This window comes from Dipodomys merriami, unplaced genomic scaffold (genome assembly GCF_024711535.1).
Source record: "Dipodomys merriami isolate MVZ:Mamm:240054 unplaced genomic scaffold, mDipMer1.0.p SCAF_3, whole genome shotgun sequence".
Lineage (NCBI taxonomy): Eukaryota > Metazoa > Chordata > Mammalia > Rodentia > Heteromyidae > Dipodomys > Dipodomys merriami.
Window position 1 is genome coordinate 109241804 of NW_027204492.1, and position 18424 is coordinate 109260227.

Sequence of the window (18424 nt, forward strand, 5' to 3'; positions counted from 1 at the left end):
AAAGAATAGAAACTCCAGTGCCCATGGCTCACAACTGGGCTCCTAACTAGTCAGGAGGCTAAGATGTGACATTAAGGTTTGAAAGCAGCCTGGGCAGAACTGTCTTGAGACTTATCTTTAATTAACCAGAAAAGAATCTAGAAGTGGAGCTTTGGCCCAAGTGGTAGAGTTCTACCCTTGAACAACAACAAAAAAAGCTAAGGGGCAGCACCCAGGCCCTGAGTTCAAGCCCTTATTTTGGCACAAAAAATTATTATTGAGATATAATTCGTGTAAAAAATTACGTTCTTGGATGGGAAGGTGGCTTAGTGGTAGAGTGCTTGCCTAGCATGCATGAGGCCCTGGGTTCGATTCCTCAGTAGCACATACACAGAAATGGCCAGAAGTGGTGCTGTGGCTCAAGTGGTAGAGTGCTAGCCTTGAGCAAAAGAAGCTCAGGGACAGTGCCCAGGCCCTGAGTTCAAGCCCCAGGACTGACAAAAAAATTGACAAAGGAGAATATAAGGTCCTACATTCAAGACCAAGTACCTGCACAAAAAGAAAAATAAATTATATGTACTTATAATGCTTGAAATGCTTCACATTCTTGGGCAAAATATGTTGCCCACCATGAGGCTTTTAGGCCTGCACTTTAGAAAGGCTCCCTTGCTACCTGACATATTTTCAGCTACTCACGAGGCCTTCTTTTATGGAACGGGATATTGAAGCACCTCACAAATGGGTCAGACTCTCCAGCAATGTTCTGGAAGCCTGGCTCAGTCCTGTTTCTTTCTGTTCCTTCTCTAGTTCTGATCCCAAATTCTGCAGCTGCTTGTATTTTCAATTTTGGGTTTTGTTGTTTGCTTTTTGTTTTTGTTTTGCAATGAATGTCTTAAATGTTTGATTTTCAGATTACTTTCCTCAGGAACACGGAATAAACCTCATTATCTTCTTACTATGTGTCACTTATAAATACCAGGGTGCTGTTTTTTGCTTGTTGTTTTTTTTTCTGTTGGTTGTGGGGCTTGAACTCAGGGCCTGGGTGTTGTCCCTCAACACTTTTTGCTCTACCACTTTGAGCCACAGCTCCAATGCTGACTTTTTTTGGTGGTTATTTGAGGATAAGAGTCTCACACACTTTCATGCCCAGGCTAGTTTTGAACTACAATCCTCAGATCTCAGCCTCCAGATTAGTTAGGATTATAGGCATGAGCCACTGGGGCTCTGTGGTTTTAACATTTTATTTAATAAAATATTAAGCAAATTACTAAATAAATTATTTTATTTAATATAATTTTATTTAATAAAGTATTTTAATATTTAATTGTGGCCTTAATATTTTGTGTTTTAAGCATCTTTTTCCTGCTATTCCTGCGGCTTGAACTGAGGGTCTTGTCACTGTCTCTGAGCTTTTTCCACTCAAGTCTAGCACTGTAGGAACCACAGATCCACTTTCAGCATTTTGCTGGGTAGTTGGAAGTTAAGAGTGTCACAGACTATCCTGCCCAGGCTGGATTCCGTCTTGAGATCTCAGCCTTCTCAGTAGCTAAGATTAAAGACATGAGCCATGAACCAGGAGCTAGGAACACTGGCATTTGGCTCAAAGGTTTGTTTGTTTTGTTTTTCTGTTTTTTTTAACCATATTCAGAGTTGTACAACCATCATCATAAACAATCCCAGAACATTTTCATCACCCTGAAAAGACAATCTATATTTAGTCATTCGTAGTCATTCTCTGTTTTCCTTTTCCCTCATCCCTCAGCCCCAGGCAAGCCAACCACTAATCTACTGCATCATGATGGATACAAATTTTGGCCAGTCTTACATCCTTGTTTAATTTTTCTCCTCCAGATGACAATATAAACCACCATTCTTCCTTCCTTGTCTTTTGTGTGTGTGTCTGCATGCTGGTCCTGGAGCTTGAACTCAGGGCCTCGGTGCTGTCCCTGAGCTCTTTTGCTCAAGGTTAATGCTCTACCATTTGAGCCACATCTCCACTTCTAGCTTTTGGGTGGTTAATTAGAGATAAGAGTCTCTCGGACTTACCTGCCCAGGCTGTTTGAACCTCAACCTTCAGATCCTCAGCCTCAGCAATTAGGATAACAGGCATGAGCCACCAATGTCTGGCTAAATTCTTCTTGAATAGTTCCCAGAACTGGATTGAATTGATGGATGTGGCACAACTACAAGAATGACTACATAGGAATGAATACATAGGCTGGGTGAGTTATGGAATGCCCTCGTAGTCAACCTGCTTTCATTCTGCCTCTATGATTCTGGCTTTCTTTTCCCTGGCTGGTCTGCAGATGCTGCAGAGCTAAGCCAGGAAGAGAAAGGCTGGCTGCAGGCTTCTCTATGATCGGTGGCATTGCCTGGTAACTGATGAACTGAGATTGCAGCCTGTGGCTTCTATGAGTTTGTGCCAGGACACAAATCAAATGTCTACCTTCTAAACGAAATGCTATCCATTGTGTAAATGTATTCTCCACTAATAGAAATAATATTTAGTCATCAAATTACAGTTTCAGAATCTGCAAATATCTCTAGCATGGTACACACTGTTAGTGGCTTTGAAAAACTGTTTGATTCAATATAATTTTTTGTTTGTTTTTGTAGCCAGATAGCCTTAGTTTGAGTCTCCATTCTTCTATTTTCACTGCTTATGTGACCTTGACCCAAGCTTTTTCACCTCTTAAGAAACCCCCATTACTTCCTCTGTGAAAGGGAGAGTAATAAATCAGACTTCATGGATTTCTTGTGATTTAAATAAGGTAATATGTGGAAAGCATTTGACACAGTACCTGGAGCAGAGGAAGAGCTCAATGAGTACTAATTGTTATGAAGAGGTGATATCTTACTGTACCTGCTGTATACAAGGCACCAGGTAAGGTTTTGTTTATGTTATAATCATGCTAGGGACTGGGTAGCATAACAGGAAACATGGACTTGACAACATCTACAATTTGTTTGCCTTTTTTTTTTTTTTGCCAGTACTGAGACTTGTAAACTCGGCCTGGTCAACATCACTGACCTTCTTTTGCTCAAGGCCAGCACTCTACCACTTGAGCCATAGCACCACTTCCAGCTTTTTCTGTTTATGTGGTATTGGGGAATCAAACCCAGGGCTTCATGATGCTAGGCAAGCGCTCTACCACTGAGCCACATTCCCAGCTCTTGTTTGCCTTCTTATAACTACAAATTAACTGGATAAATTTTCATGAAAAAATGTTGATTAAAGACATCGATGCAGGAAATATTTGGCTAAGCTTAGGTTCTTACTAGGAATTGTAGATACTGTAATTTCTTGTGGATGAATTAAAATATTTTTATCATTTAATATTGGCCACTGATAGCTTTAATTGAGGCAAACCATCTTACTAATTATTTAGAGAAAAGAGTCTCTCCCAGTTGTGGTTTGAAGCTAGCCTAGGCACAAAAGGCCCTGTGTTTAAGCCTTGCTACCAATACAAAACAAAACAAAACCATGGAAAAAACCTTTAACTTTAGAGTCGCAAGTAGATTGCTTATGTATTTTAGGACATATCCTCGATGTTTGTGATTTAAGTTTGTAGAAGGGTAAAATTATTTTCAAATTTTTCCTCAGAAGTACTTACACGTATCTGAATTACTATAATTTCTTTCCTGAGCTGGGAATGTGGCTTAGTGGTAGAGTGCTTGCCTAGCATGCATGAAGCCCTGGGTTTGATTCCGCAGTACCACATACACAGAGAAAGCCAGAAGTGGTGCTGTGGCTCAAGTGGTAGAGTGCTAGCCTTTAGCAAAAGGAGCTCAGAGACAGTGCCCAGGCTCTGAGTTCAAGCTCCAGGACTGGCCAAAAAAATCCTTTCCTTTGATTTTCCCCTAACTACCTCTATTCAGACACCTAACTGCTTGTTTGTTTTTGTGCCACTCTTAGGCTTGAACTCAGGTCCTGGGTGCTGTCCCTGATCAATCTTGCTCAAGGTTGATTGGTGTTCTACCACTGGAACAACAGCTTCACTTCTGGATTTTTGGTGGTTTAGAGATAAAAGTCTCACAGATTGGTTCTGGGAAGGTGGCTCAGTGGTAGAGCGCTTGCCTTGCATGCACGAGGCCCTGGGTTCGATTCCTCAGCACCACATAAGCAGAAAAAGCTGGAAGTGGTGCTGTGGCTCAAGTGGTAGATTACTAGCCTTGAGCTGAAGAGCTGAGGGACAGCGCCCAGGCCCAGAGTTCAGGCCCCATGACCGACAAAAAAAAAAAAAAAAGTCTCACAGACTTTCCTGCCTAGGCTGCCTTTAACTGCGATCCTCAGATCTCAGCCTCCTGAGTAGCACCTAGTTCAGATACCTACACAGTATTTGTATAGCATCCACCTCTCCATGTTAAAATTCACCTTTAACATTTACATTCTCCTAAACTCTTGTCAGTATGTAACTGAGATGTATGAGCCACTGTTTTCTTGGGGCCCATGGAAGGACAGTATTGAATATAGGATTGACCTCCAGTTTGAAGGGCAGGGGAAGGAAAAGAAAGTATAAGGAGGGGGCCAGGAGAAGGACTAGGCTGTACTTCAGTTTTCTCCTGTATTTGAAATGCCTTTAGCTTTTACTTGGTCTCTGCGGACACTTTTCTGCACAGAATCTAGTTCTTAGAGTGGATTGGACTGAATAGCTTCCTATTGCCCTGAATAATGACCATCTGAAGAAAAACATGAGAATAGAATATAAATATATATATAGTAAATATGTATATATGCTATAGATAGTATATATACTAATATAGTATTTGCTCTTTATCTTTGTTTCTTAGATTTGGTGACCATTTTGGCTTATATATGGTATGTATAGAACTATCATTCCCTGGCCCTAGCAGAGAACTCCAATTTTGAAATAGTAGGAAAAAAAAAAGATTGATAACTGTGCTCGTGGAAAGCACTCTGTGCTGTATTGAATGAGCAAAACCTTGTGTTACCTTGGAAACACAGACATCCTTCCTGTTACTATAAAAAGGACACAGTCACTGCAGTTGTAAGACAATCTACATTTTACCAATTCTTTATGGTAAAAACATACCCAAAGGGAAATGTTATATTTTTTAATAACTTTGATCAAATGTGTAAGACTTCCTTTAGTGCTGATCAAATCAAGTAAACTCAATTTTCAAGTGCTTATGGGTTTTTACTGGAATAAAAGCTTTTTCCATCCATCTTTTCTTCTCCTTTTCTCCTGTGGGCAGGATATTTGTTGTAAGACACAAAGTTACTTGTTTTCATCTGCAGAGTATATATGATTAAGGGTCGAATTTGTACTAATGTCCTCAAGAAGGGCCTTTTTTTTTGGCCCAATAGGGCCGGTGAATGCAGATGTATGTCTTTGACTTTGGAGTCTCCTGTTCAAACAGTGGTCTTCTGGCTCCCAATCCATTGCATATTCCCACGATGATTTCCTACTTTTATCCAGGAGATGGCGCTGGGCATGTTTGTGTCATAGATATTGCTATAAATCCCTTACCGCTACTAATGATGCACTTAGCCACAGTCATTCCAGGAGAACAAATTATATGCAGTGATGCTAGCAGACACCTTAACAAGCTTCTTGAGTATGGTGTATTCACATGTATATCTTCCGGGAGGGTGGAGGAGGTAGGGCACAGATCTCGAGGGAAAAAGGGTGAAAAAGTGCAGCAGTGGAGCCCACTGGACATTGATGAAAGTGAACTGTACAACATGTGGGTGGAGATGGGTGGGAAGGATTGGGAGAGAGTGAGGGAAGAGAAGACATTGTACGAAAAGAAATGTACTCATTATCTGACTCATATATTTGTAATCCCTCTCTGCATCACCTCTATAGTAATAATAGATTGCACTCATTTTTTTTTAAAAAAGAATTTTTTTAAAAAAATGGGTGAAATTGCCACTTTTTTTTAAAGCTACCTAAATACGAACCTTGTTTATTCTCTTTCTAATATTCTAGCCTTTCTGCTAACTACAGTATATTAATGTGGTAGAAATCAAAGTCTCTACACTGTAAACATTTTTCTGTCTTGTGATTGACGAGCAGATCCACAGAAACAACTCTGCGATGATCAGAGTACACAGAAAGGAAAGTGTTGGGAAAGGGGCAGAGATGATGTGTAGCTACCGCGACGGAGAAGAATGGTAGGGTAACAGGCTCAGTAGCAGCCCTGCTTTTAATGATTAGATTTTACTTATGAATAGCAAATTATGCTGGAAAGAAAGAGTACACTGTGCACATTGGCTTCTTTTGAAATTCTGTCTATTTGTATTTTATCGATTGTAGTAAGGCAACTATCCCAGTGAATCCTGCCTTCTGCCAGGAATTATGTATGCTTTCACATTGTGGTGTAAAATAGATACCTTATCAGTTGAGTTTAACTTTTTAAACTTGTGTCATCTTTCGCTGTTTTAGCTTTTTTTGTTGTTGTTGTTGGGCACGGGTCTTGAACTCAGGTCCTGGGCTCTGTCCCTAAGCTTTTTCACTCAACCACTCTGACCTTTTTCACTCTACCACTTTGAACGAACAGCATAACTTGTAGTTTTCTGGTGGAGATTGGAGATTCTTTCCTGCCTGGGCTGGCTTTGAGCTCAGCCGCCTGAGTAGCTAGGGTTACAGGTGTGAGCCACTGGCACCTGGCACTTTTTTTTTTTTTTTTTAGCTTTTGTTCATCTCACCTTCTAAGTGAATTATCAGCTTGACAGATCAAGTTTTAGGATGGAAATTATGACCTATTGGGAAGTTGTGGGGGCTGTCCTGGGGGAATTTATGGGGTTCTTGGAAAGACTGAGGCTCAGAGGGCAGGGAGCATCTGTCACAACTTGTCTGGGCTGTTTTCATATAGTATCAGGGGAAGGGATCCATCCCTGAGAATCAAGCCGTATGTTCCCGATTTACAGAAGAGGAACTTGAATAATGGGATGTTATAGTATTTTCACAAAGTCCCTTGACCTAGGATACAGTAGGGCCATATGAGTGGAGCCAAAAGGGCTTCTTTTTTGGTTGTGAGGTTTGAACTCAGGGCCTGGCACTGAGCCTGAACTCTTTTGCTCAAGGCTAGCACTCTACCACATGGAGCCACAGCACTGCTTCTGGTTTTTGAGTGGTTAATTGGAGATAAGAGTCTTACAGGGGTTTTTCTGCTTGGGCTGGCTTTGAACCTTGATCCTTAGATTTCAGCCTCCTGAATAGCTAGGATTATAGGCATGAGCCACTGGTCCCTGGCAGGGCTATGGGGTTTTCTTTTCTTTTTCCTTTTCCTTTTTGTTTTTGCCAGTCCTGGGCCTTGAAGTCTGGTCCTGGGCACTGTCCCTGAGCTTCTTTTGCTAAAGGCTAGCACTCTACCACTTAAGCCACAGCACCACTTCCGGCTGTTTCTGTGTATGTGGTAGGTACTGAGGAATCGAACCCTGGGCTTCATGCATGTGAAGCAAGTACTCTACCACTAAGTCACATTCCCAGCCCAGCTAAGGTTCTCTACCCACCCACCCCCCGGCCCATTGTTTTTCTTTGGCAGTACTGTAGTTTGAACTCAAAACCTCCTGCTTGCTAGGCAAGTACTCTACTACTACTTGAGCCACATACCCCCATTTCACATGAATGGGGCTGCAGTCAACAGAGACAGCTTTCTTGGTGGCTGTGAGAAAATCGGAAGAGGAAGGAACTATAACTGGAAAGTCAGCTTAGTTAATCATCCTCAGTCCTTGAATGTGGTAAGAGAAGAATTCAGGCAAGACATTGGGACACAGTGAAAGTGTCAGGAAAGTTCATGTGGAAAATATATACACTTCCATGATTCTGAAAGCGTGTCATCTCAAGGGTGAGACTTACAAAGATTTTTACCCAGGCACCTATTTTACTAAAGTGTGAGGGGCTTAGAGCTTTATTTAAGTCCTCAGGACCAGCTCCTGGGCAGTCACTGTCCCAAGGGTGGCAGACTTTCACTGAATTGTGTTTGACCTCCACGTATGGGCTAGCGTAGGTAGGTAAGCTAAAGACCCTTTGTTTTAGAAGCTATTCTTTGACCCACCTTAGGCTGGAAAGAAGCCTGTCATCAATCTTTAAGTGGATGCAGTGCTCAAAAAGTCCATCTTGTGCTATTCCAGGACTTTGATGGGCCTCTAGGCTGGTTGAAAAGCTTTATTACAATGTTCTCAGAGACCTTCTAATCCCATCCTCCATTTTTGTTTCCGTTTACATTTCTCTATTGCTTGTAACCAGATACTACATATCGCCAACTGTACGTTATTTTTTATTTTTATTTTTGTTGGTCATGGGGCTTGAACTCTCGACCTGGAACTGTCCCTGCGCTCTTCAGCTCAAGGCTAGTGCTCTACTACTTGAGCCACCAGTTCCACTTCTGGTTTTCTGATGGTTAATTGGAGATAGTCTCACAGACTTTCCTGCCTGGGCTGGCTTTGAACTACGATCTTGAGATCTCAACCTCCTGAAGGAGCTAGGATTACAGGCATGAGCCACCAGCGCCCAGCAGATTATTATTGTTTAGCAGATTATTTTTTAATTCATTTGTTCAATTAAGTTTTGTTTTTTTTTTGGCCAGTCCTGGGGCTTGAACTCAGGGCCTGGGCACTGTCCCTGAGCTTCTTTTGCTCAAGGCTAGCACTCTACCACTTCTGGCTTTTTCTGTTTATGTGGTACTGAGGAACTGAACCTAGGCCTTTAGGCATGCTAGGCAAGCACTCTACCACTAAGCCACATTCCCTCCGTTAAGTTTTTAAAGTCAAACAGAACTGCTTCCCTTAAAAACTTTGCTATTTCAATAATGGTTCCTACCAGTACCGTGAAGAATTGACCAATATCAGCTCATTAATATTCTAGTAGGAGAGTGCTTCAGGCTAATAAAACTCACTTTAAAATTAGGTTTTTGAAAATGTTTTGCTGGAGCCCCAGGATAATGGGAAGTTATTCTAAGCAAGAGCCAAGTCAGTGAAGTGTGAGGTTTTTTTTTTTTTTTTTTTTTTAATTGTTCTGCTGGCATCGCTGTTTTGTGTTTGTTTTTGTTTTTTTTTGTCAGTCGCGGGGCCTGAACTCTTGGCCTGGGTGCTGTCCCTCAGCTCTTCAGCTCAAGGCTAGCGCTCTACCACTTGAGCCACAGCTCCACTTCTGGCCTTTTCTGCTTATGTGGTGCTGAGGAATCGAACCCGGGGCCTCATGCATGCAAGGCAAGCACTCTACCACTGAGCCACCTTCCTAGCCGCAGCATGGCTGTTTTTAATTTCCCCATAGTGGTGAGTTGTGGAGGAAAAGGCCTCCATTGCGGAAGTACACATTTACTGCGTGAAGAACAGGCCGAGGGTAGCTCCCGCACAAGCTCCCTTGCCTTTCTTCTAAGTAGGGCATTTCAGCTACAGCGTTCCTTGTTCCTTCTTTGTGTTTAGAGCCCGCCCGGAGCATCTTCCTTGAACCAGGTTGGTTTTCTCCATAGTTAAGCTTTTCTATGCTGAGGTCACTGTTGACTCCCAAGCACTTAATAGAAATGTTGCAGAGAGACGGCCCTGCATACCCTAATTCTAATGGCCTCCCTCAGGGGGAATGCATTATAACACCGGAGTGCAGTATCACAACCATGGTGCTGCCAGTGGTTCAGTCAAGACAGAATGTTTCCATCACTACTGGGACCTCTTCTAATGCTCTTTATAGCTTCCTACTTCTTTCTTCCTGTCCCCCGACCCCCTGAAGAGCACGGTTTGATTATCTGCCTGTTCTCATGTTATCAAGATAACACTGGGCCCCTGATTTTAAAAGAGAAACAATAATTGTATACCTAAAAGACACATGGGGCCAGGTGCTGGTGCCTCATGCGTGTAATCCTCGCTATTCAGGAGGCTGAGATCTGAGGATTGCAGTTCAAAGCCAGCCCAGGTAGGAGAAAGTCCATGAGACTGTTAGCTCCATACACTACTCAAAAAAAGCCCCAAGTGGCACTGTGGAGAGAGAGAACCTTGAGCAAAGGAAGCTCAGGGATAATGCCCAGGCACGGAGTTCAAGCCCTAGGAATGGTATGCATGCGCACGCACGCGCACACACACAGACACAAATTGAATTCAGCATTAACCCTTGAGTCTATTGTATCTTGCATCTTCAAGAAGCATCTCCTGGTGTGGGTGTTCATGGTAGTCTACTATGATTCCTTCTGGTTTAAATCTGACCATGTTGTGATAATGGTGATACCAGATCAAGTCCACGGCCGTCTAGTTTATGCTGCACCTCTCTTTGCCCTGGGATGAAGGAAAGGGGTCTCTTGTCAGCGGCTGGCGCTGCAGGTGATTTGGCTCATTAAATGGTTGTTCTTGGGGCATTTGCTAGTCATTTGAATAGGAGAGAATTACTGCTGTGTAGTGGAACAGAGAGGCCCCACCTCAGCCTTACTCTTCCAGAAAAATTCAGCTCTGACTGAGCCCTGATCTTCCTTCTTTCTTTTTTCTACATCTGCCTCAGAGCAGCTACACTTGAATGGAATCAGGAGTGTGCCAGCAGGCTTCTCATTTACCACGGAGCAGTAGGATAGCTACGCACACATTTGAGTGCTTCAAATGTGCCCCCACGTGCCTGAGGAACTGAGCTTGTACTTGGTTTGATTCGTTTACACTGACACAGCAATATGTAGTTGGTGACTACCAACTGAACAGCACAGAGATTCTCGGCTAGCCAGGTTAGGCTGTTTGAGTCACTCCATCCCCTTCAGTGGGGCAAAGCTGAATTGCTTGCCACAAACAAGTAGAGACAGTGATACCCAGGGTCCTCTGGCTACCCTCATTCCCCACCCAGTATCAGCATCCGTGAACTCCTGAGTACACATTTCCATGCCATCAGTGTGAGAAGGGAGCAGATGACTGTGTGGGCAGTCGCCACATCTGTGCTCAGCTGGCTCACAGTATTGCCTATTTTATACTTCTCCAATGATTTAGGCACATTTCTCCTCTCCTGATTTGCAGGCTTATTATTCTTGGGACCAGGACAGGATTTGTTTCCTATGTACCTCACTGGGTCAGAGTGCCTCTATTTTTTCCTTTCGGAAAAGTGATGGAGAGTATGGGTGTTAGATTCAAGTTCTCACATTAGAATTTGGCTTTCTCTGTTTCTGATGGTACAGCCCTGGACAAGTCAATTAACCTCTCTGTTCCCTGTTTCTGCACTTGTAAAGATGAGACGTATAATAGTACCTATGTCATCATAGGCGGGTTGGGCACAGTAAATCCAAGAAGAATTGCTTTATCATCCTCTCATTATAATGATGTGATGACCATGAACATGATGAAGGAAAGAATTTGAAGGTGTAACTCTTACACATGTCCACAAGGGGGCAGCATAAGACCAGGCCCATGGAACACCCGCCGTTCTCAGGTTTGCGTTAGGTATGCGTTAGGTCTTTTAACATCAAAACAGTGTCAGAGTGGGGCTTGGGGCCACCTTGGGTGGGTAGGTTGGTGTGGATGCTAAAGGGAAGAAAACCTCAGGCATTCTCGACTTGAAAGCTTCTTGCACTCAACAAATTCATACTAATGTAACTCATGAAGTAGACACTAGAACCTGAAAGCGTGAGGAAGATTGTCCCCCTGCTCCCCTGTCACTAACTTCTTGCCTGCCTTTGGAGCCCTGTGTGTGCACCTCAGAGCCAGTGGGGAAGGGACTGGGGCTGAACCTGAGGAGACCTAGACGTAAGTCAGCCATAAGTCAGCCATCCGTGGCTCTCGAGCTCACCAGGGGAGACGGAATTCCAGAGATCTTTGTGGGAAAGGAAGAGGAAATAAGGCTTCCAGAAATTGTTGAATGCAGGGTATCATGGATCTGAGGGACTGTGGGGTCTTGGAGGTGGGTGGAGTTTAAACAAATGTGGCAAGTGTGGTGAGGAAGGAGGGTATGGGAATGGGAGGGTAGGACATAGTGTCAGCCAGAAGGTATGAAGGAGAAAAGGCAGAGCTGAAGTGAATCACATTGTCCTGGATTGAGAGTTTGACATTTTTTTGTCTGTTGTGGGGTTTGAACTCTGGGCCTGGGTGCTGTCCCTCAGCTCCTCAGCTCAAGGTGAGCGCTCTACCACTTGAACCACAGCACCACTTCTGGTTTTCTGGTGGTTTATTGGAGATAAGAGTCTCAGGGACTTTCCTGCCGGGGCTGGCTTTGAACGGTGATCCTGAGATCTCAGCCTCTTGAGTAGCTAGGATGACAGGTGTGAGCCCTCAGTGCCCGGCCAAGTTTGACCTTTTTTTTAATTTATTTTTTCCTGGTCCTGGGGCTTGAACTCTGGGCCTGGGTGCTGTCCCTGAACTTCTTTTGCTCAAGGCTAACGCTCTACCACTTGAGCCACAGCACCACTTCCAGCTTCGTCTGAGTAGTTTATTGGAGATAAGAGTCTCATGGACTTTCCTGCCTGGGCTGGCTTCGAACTGCAAACCTCAGGTCTCAGCCTCCTGAGTAGCTAGTATTATAGGCGTGAGCTGCTGGTGCCCGGCTTGGCCTTTAAATTCATAATCACATTCATGTTTTGGGGAACCTTATACTAATTAAGGGCTTGCAGAAAACAAACATGGAGAATGGGACTTGCAGACCCTGAGAGGGTTTTGTAGTACTTCTGTCTCAAGCTTTCATATCCCAAACACATAATACAACCTGGAAAACCAAATGCACATGGGGAACTTTGAACGTGGGGAAGTATTACTGCTACTTACACTGCAGGCCTGGCTTCCGGGGCCTCTTTCCTAGACATCAAAAGGCAAGGGCTTCCCTGAAAGGAGTGCAAGTTGCTATGGCAGCGAGTCATTCTGGAAATTAGTGATGCTCCCAGAGAGGAACGCCTACGCCCCAGGAATGTGCGTGTGCTTGCATTAGCCCTAAAGCGTACTTCTCCATAATGGTGTGCTTAAAAGCCAATTGTAACAGAGGGTAGTAAATTATTTCTAATCTTAAAAAACCATGAAGAGCCATTGAATCTATAATTTACAAAGCCTGTTGGGGTCCTATAGGGGGTGAGTAGAGATACTGAGCACCAGGGATACCTGGATTGTGTGTGTGTGCATGTGTGTACACGTGTGTGTGTGTGTGTGTGTGTGTGAGAGAGAGAGAGAGAGAGAGAGAGAGTTGTCCATATTATTTTTAGGTATCTGAATGACAAATACATGGGAATATACTATATTCATTCCTCCTTTGTGATTCTGAGAGTCTGAGATTGACATCAGAGCAAACTTGGCACAGCCCAAATCCGACTTGAGCATTCCGTTTCACAGTGCTCTACTCAAATGCTCGCTGTGTTACTCAGCATGGGACTGTTAAAGAAAGTATTCACCATCTGTAATAATTGGTATCCAAAATATTGTCCATTTTGGGGCTTTTTCTCTTCCCTAGGTGCTGCTCCCTAAGATCTGGGAGCAAGGCTGGAAGAGGCCCGGTGAGCTTCTCTGCACACTGCCAGGCCTCTTGGTCAATTACTGTACTTTCTGGTCCCTTGAAGGTCAGGAGTGGGGACAGAGGATTAGGGAATGGGCTTGGTTCTCCTGGGCTGGTGTGGTTGCTATTACAGGAACACTCAGAAAGCTGCAGCTACTGTCCCTTGGCTGTTGGGGCCTGCGCAAGTGTGGTGGGGATGAGCTGATGGTGATGGATGATATGTATATACATAGCCAGACGCACGCTGTGTGCCTAGCTGGCCTTAGCACTCAGCTGACAGGGAATATGTCAAAAGTTAAAACCAGAGAGCTCCTGTAATCCTAGCTACTCAGGAGACTGAGATCTGAGGATTGAGATTGATATCTAGCTTGAGCAGGAAAGTCCGTGAAACTCTTATCTCTAATAAACCACCAGAAAACCAGAAGTGCGATGACTCAAGTGGTAGAGCACTAGCCTTGAGCTGAAGAGCTGAGGGACAGCGCCCAGGCCCAGAGTTCAAGCCCCACAACTTACAAAAAAAAGAAAGTTAAAATAATATTTTGGGATGGATGCTGGTGGTTCACGCCTATAATCCTAGCTACTCAGGAGGCTGAGAGCTGAGGATTACGATTCAAAACCAGCCTGGGCAGGAAAGTCCATGAGACTCTTATCTCCAATAAGCCATCAGACTACTGGAAGTGGTGCTGTGGCTCAAGCGGTAGAGTGCTAGCCTTGAGCTGAACTGTGAGGGACAGCGACCAGGCCCAGAGTTCAAGCCCCATGACTGACAAAATCCAAATTAAAAAAAATCATATTTTGTTTTCTCTCTTGCAGCTATGGATGGATTTTTAAAATCCGATGAGAGACAAAGATTAGCTAAAGAGAGACGAGAAGAAAGAGAAAAATGTCTGGGTAAGTTCTCTACTTTGGTTCACTAGGTTCAAAGAAGTGGAGATGTGGTCATGTTTTTTTTTCAAAAGGCCTTAAACATCTGTCAGTAAATGGGACGAGAAGCGGGACTGCCCTCCATCCACATGAAGCGTGCCTGCCGTGTTCAAACGACTGCCTCACCCTCCAAACGCTTCTCTCAGCACACAGTGGACCTCTGCTGGGTCCTATGCCTGGTGCTCGCTGTAGACGTGGTGGTAAAGAAAAACAGTCTATTCATTTATCTGAATCAGGGAAGGGAAGGGGAACAACAGAAGGCTGAGACAAACAACAAAGGGGGAACCAATGCCACAGTGATACTCACAAGACAGTCTTGGAAATGATCTGTACAACATGGGTGGGGCAATGTGAGGGAGGGAAAGAGGGAGAAAAATGAGGGAGGGTAACAAGCTCCACACACAATGTAGTCACTACGTCACTTCTGTAATTAACCCCAGTGTGATCACCTTGACAAGAGAAGCTACAAATTCAAACAAAGAAAAGAAAACCAGTCATCATGCCTGACTTGGGAAAGTCCTAATATCCTCAAGGGTAGATGGCCAGCTTCTCTTTGGGGCATCTAGAAGGGCCATCATGAGAAGAATTGAAGCCAGGCACTGGTGGCTCATGCCTGTAATCTTAGCTACTAAGGAGGCTGAGATCTGAGGATCATGGTTCAAAGCCAGCCCGCCCACCTGTGAGACTCCTATCTCCAATAAACCACCAGAAAACCTGAAATGGTGCTGTGGCTTTAGTGGTAGAACACTGGCCTTGAGCTGAAGAGCTCAGGGACAGCACCCAGGCCCAGAGTTCAAGTCCCACAACTGACCAAAAAAAATAGAGAAAAATCATCACAGAAGTCATTTTCTGCATTAGAACAGGGTGCCTAGTCGAGGCAGTAGAGACCACCCCAGGACAGGGTACTTGAGATAGGTTGATGGTGAGTTTCTTGAGGAATTGAGACACCTAAGGATCTTTCAAGTTCTTCCTCCTTAGCCTCGTCTAGTTTGACAGAGTTAAGAGCTTCTTAGTAAGTACGGGCGTGGTAAGAATACCAGTCTTCTTTGTGTATTTTAAAAAATTGTATTTTATTGTAAAGATGCTGTACAGAGGGGTTACAGTTACATGAGTAAAATAATGAGTACGTTTCCTATGGAGCATTGTTACCCCTCCTTTTTGTTCTCCTACCATCCCTTCCCTCCCCACCTCCCCCCAGCAATGTGTGTATTTTGACCTTTTGTTCAGCTCACTGCTTAGTGCCCGCACAGTTAACTTTATCTTTTGAATAAATGTATTCTTTTTTTTTGGGGGGGGGGGTCTAGTCGTGGGGCCTGAACTCTGGACCTGGGCGCTGTCCCTCAGCTCTTCAGCTCAAGGCTAGTGCTCTACCACTTGAGCCACAGCACCACTTCCGGCTTTTTTTCTTTTTGCTTATGTGGTGCTGAGGAATCGAACCCAGGGCCTCAGGAATGCAAGGCAAGTGCTCTACCACTGAGCCACCTTCCCAGCCCTGAATAAATGTATTCTTGTAGCTATCATTTCTCAAGCTAGTATGTGACTTTGCTAGTGTGTGCAAGTTTGACTCAATGATAGCAACAGGAGTCATAGCTCCCATGGTGGGGGGCACTTATTGTATACTTGCTCCTTTAATCTCTGTCATATTGTGATGTAGCAAACATTACTGTCCCCCTTTCACTAAGAAAGCGAGGCAGACAAATGACATAGTTAACATGCCCCAAGCCATCCAGCTAGTGGCAGAGATGCCTTGCTCTCAATCACTGCATGCCTTCATTCCAGCAGACTCTTCACGTCTGTGTCCTTGGTCTCAGTTAACCCACCTGGATTGCTCTAAGCATCACACCTCTCTTCTGCTTTCCCGTTCCAGCCGCCCGGGAGCAGCAGATCCTAGAGAAAGAGAAAAGAGCCAAGATCCAATATGAAAAGCAAATTGAGGAGCGATGGCGAAAAATGGAGGAACAAAGGCAGCGTGAGGACCAGAAGAGAGCTGCTGTGGAAGAGAAGAGGAAGCAGAAGCTCCGGGAGGAGGAGGTGAGGTCCCGTGAGCCTACCGCCACAGACACATTGGCAGCTCAGCTAGGTCATAGTGCTCAGAGCGTGCAGGCTTGCTGCCCAGCTCTGGAGAATGGGAGAGACTTGCTCTTGGAACCTTGTCTTGCTGTCTCATATCACCTTTCAGCACCGTGACACAGTGATCCAGTAGCAACTGTACTGCTAGGAGCAAACAGACCTAGCCCATTTGACTTAAGAACTCCTTTGCTGTGTGTGAACTTGGCTAAGTTTGAGTCTTGATTGTTTTGCTTGTGTGCAGTAGAGGGGTAGATTTGGTGGTGTTCGAGACTGTTTCCAGGTATAACCTTTTCTGACTCTTAAAATGCAGGGATTATGACAGGGCTGGCTGGGGGTGGAGAGCAGAGGGTTTCAGTGGGGAGTTCATGCTTCCACAGCACCCATGAGGCCTGAGCCTGAGCTGTGAGAGTCAAGAGTAACTCCTATTTACCACTGGAAAATTAGCTTACCTACAAACACAAAGATGGTTGTGCATGTCAATTTTATTGTAGTCCATTGCTTTAATTATCCTTTCTTTTCAGTTACCTTTTTTTAAAAACAATAGAAGGAAAGCAGTTATTTCCTACAGAAGCCTTCATTGCTACCCTCCGAGAGTATATTTAGGAAGTATATTTGAGGGCTAGAGATGTGGATCAAGAGTTAGATTGCTTGCCTAGTAATGACAAGGCCCTGAGTAGAAGCCCTAATACTACCTTCAACCAAAAAAACATATTTGGATTATAGATTTTCTTTTTTTCTGTGCTGGTACTGGGGCTTGAACTTGGGTTCTGGGTGTTGTCCCCTAGGTATTTTGCTAAAAGCTGGCATTCTACTACTTGAGCCACAGCTCTACTTCTGAATTTTTTTGGGGGGTCCAGTTGTGGGGCCTGAACTCTGGGCTTGGGTGCTGTCCCTCAGCCCTTCAGCTCAAGGCTAGCGCTCTACCACTTGAGCTACAGCGCCACTTCTGGCTTTTTTCTTTTTGCTTATGTGGTGTTGAAGAATCGAACCCAGGGCCTCATGCATGCAAGGCAAGTGCTCTACCACTGAGCTACCTTCCCGGCCCCTACTTCTGACTTTTTGATGGTTAGAGAGGTAAGAGTCTCATGACCTTTCCTGTCTGGGCTGGCTTCAAATCTTGATCCTCAGAGCTTAGTCTCCTAAGTAGCTAGGATTCCAAGTGTGAGCCACCAGTGCCCAGCTAGCAAGTGTGTGTGTGTGTGTGTGTGTGTGTGTGTGTGTGTGTGTGTGTGTGTGTGTGTGTGTGTAATTTTTTTTTGTTGGTCATGGGGCCTGAACTCTGGGCCTGGGCACTGTCCCTCAGATCTTCAGTTCAGGGCTAGCACTCTACCACTTGAGCCACAGCACCACTTTTGGCTTTTTCTGCTTATGTGGTGCTGAGGAATCGAACCTAGGGCTTCATGCATGCAAGGCAAGCACTCTACTACTGAGCCACCTTCCCATCCCTTAACAAGTATATTTTGAGGATACAGTCATAGCCTTGAATCAGGTAATAATCATGACTCAAGTTTTAATGTTAACAATATAGCAGTTTGGAAATCTCCACAATGGGATACAAAGATTTTTGTATAAATTTATTTTTTTCCTTTTTTTATTGTGAAAATACTCTACAGAGGGGTTACAATTACATGGGCAAGATAATGAGTACATTTCTTATCAAGCATTGTAGCCTCCTCTTTTGTTTCCCCTTCCCATCCCTTCCCATCCTCCCCCCGACCCCCCACCCAATCCTCCCCGCCCCTCTTCCCCCCCTGCACCAAAGTTGTAACGTTTGTTTTCTACATATGACTTGTACATCTCATTGTTGCAATGGGTCCACCTGTATCCCTACTTAAATGATTTGTTTTTCCCCTTTCCCTCCACAAATTATACTGACATCAAATACAGTGAAAGCAGGGGTTATGCTGTGGGGGAGGGACATACATAGCAACAAAGAAATCATCTTATAATGTGTTAGAAACAATTGCATGAAAGAAAAAAAATTTGAATACATATCTTAGGGTTCATTTCTCTAACATCACCTTATCTGACCTTTTCTGCTTGACTCAGAC

At 44.2% G+C, this 18424-nt stretch overlaps 1 protein-coding gene across 22 annotated transcripts in view; it reads left to right on the forward strand.

The window, feature by feature from the left end:
• Map7d2 (MAP7 domain containing 2) overlaps positions 1-18424 on the forward strand; it is a 94563-nt gene that overhangs the window by 18729 nt on the left and 57410 nt on the right. For all 22 annotated transcript variants that reach the window (XM_070040738.1, XM_070040740.1, XM_070040742.1 and 19 more), the window contains exons 2-3: positions 14193-14270; positions 16171-16334. In XM_070040738.1, the coding sequence (XP_069896839.1) occupies positions 14193-14270; positions 16171-16334 (242 nt within the window). The remainder of the gene's footprint in view (positions 1-14192; positions 14271-16170; positions 16335-18424) is intronic.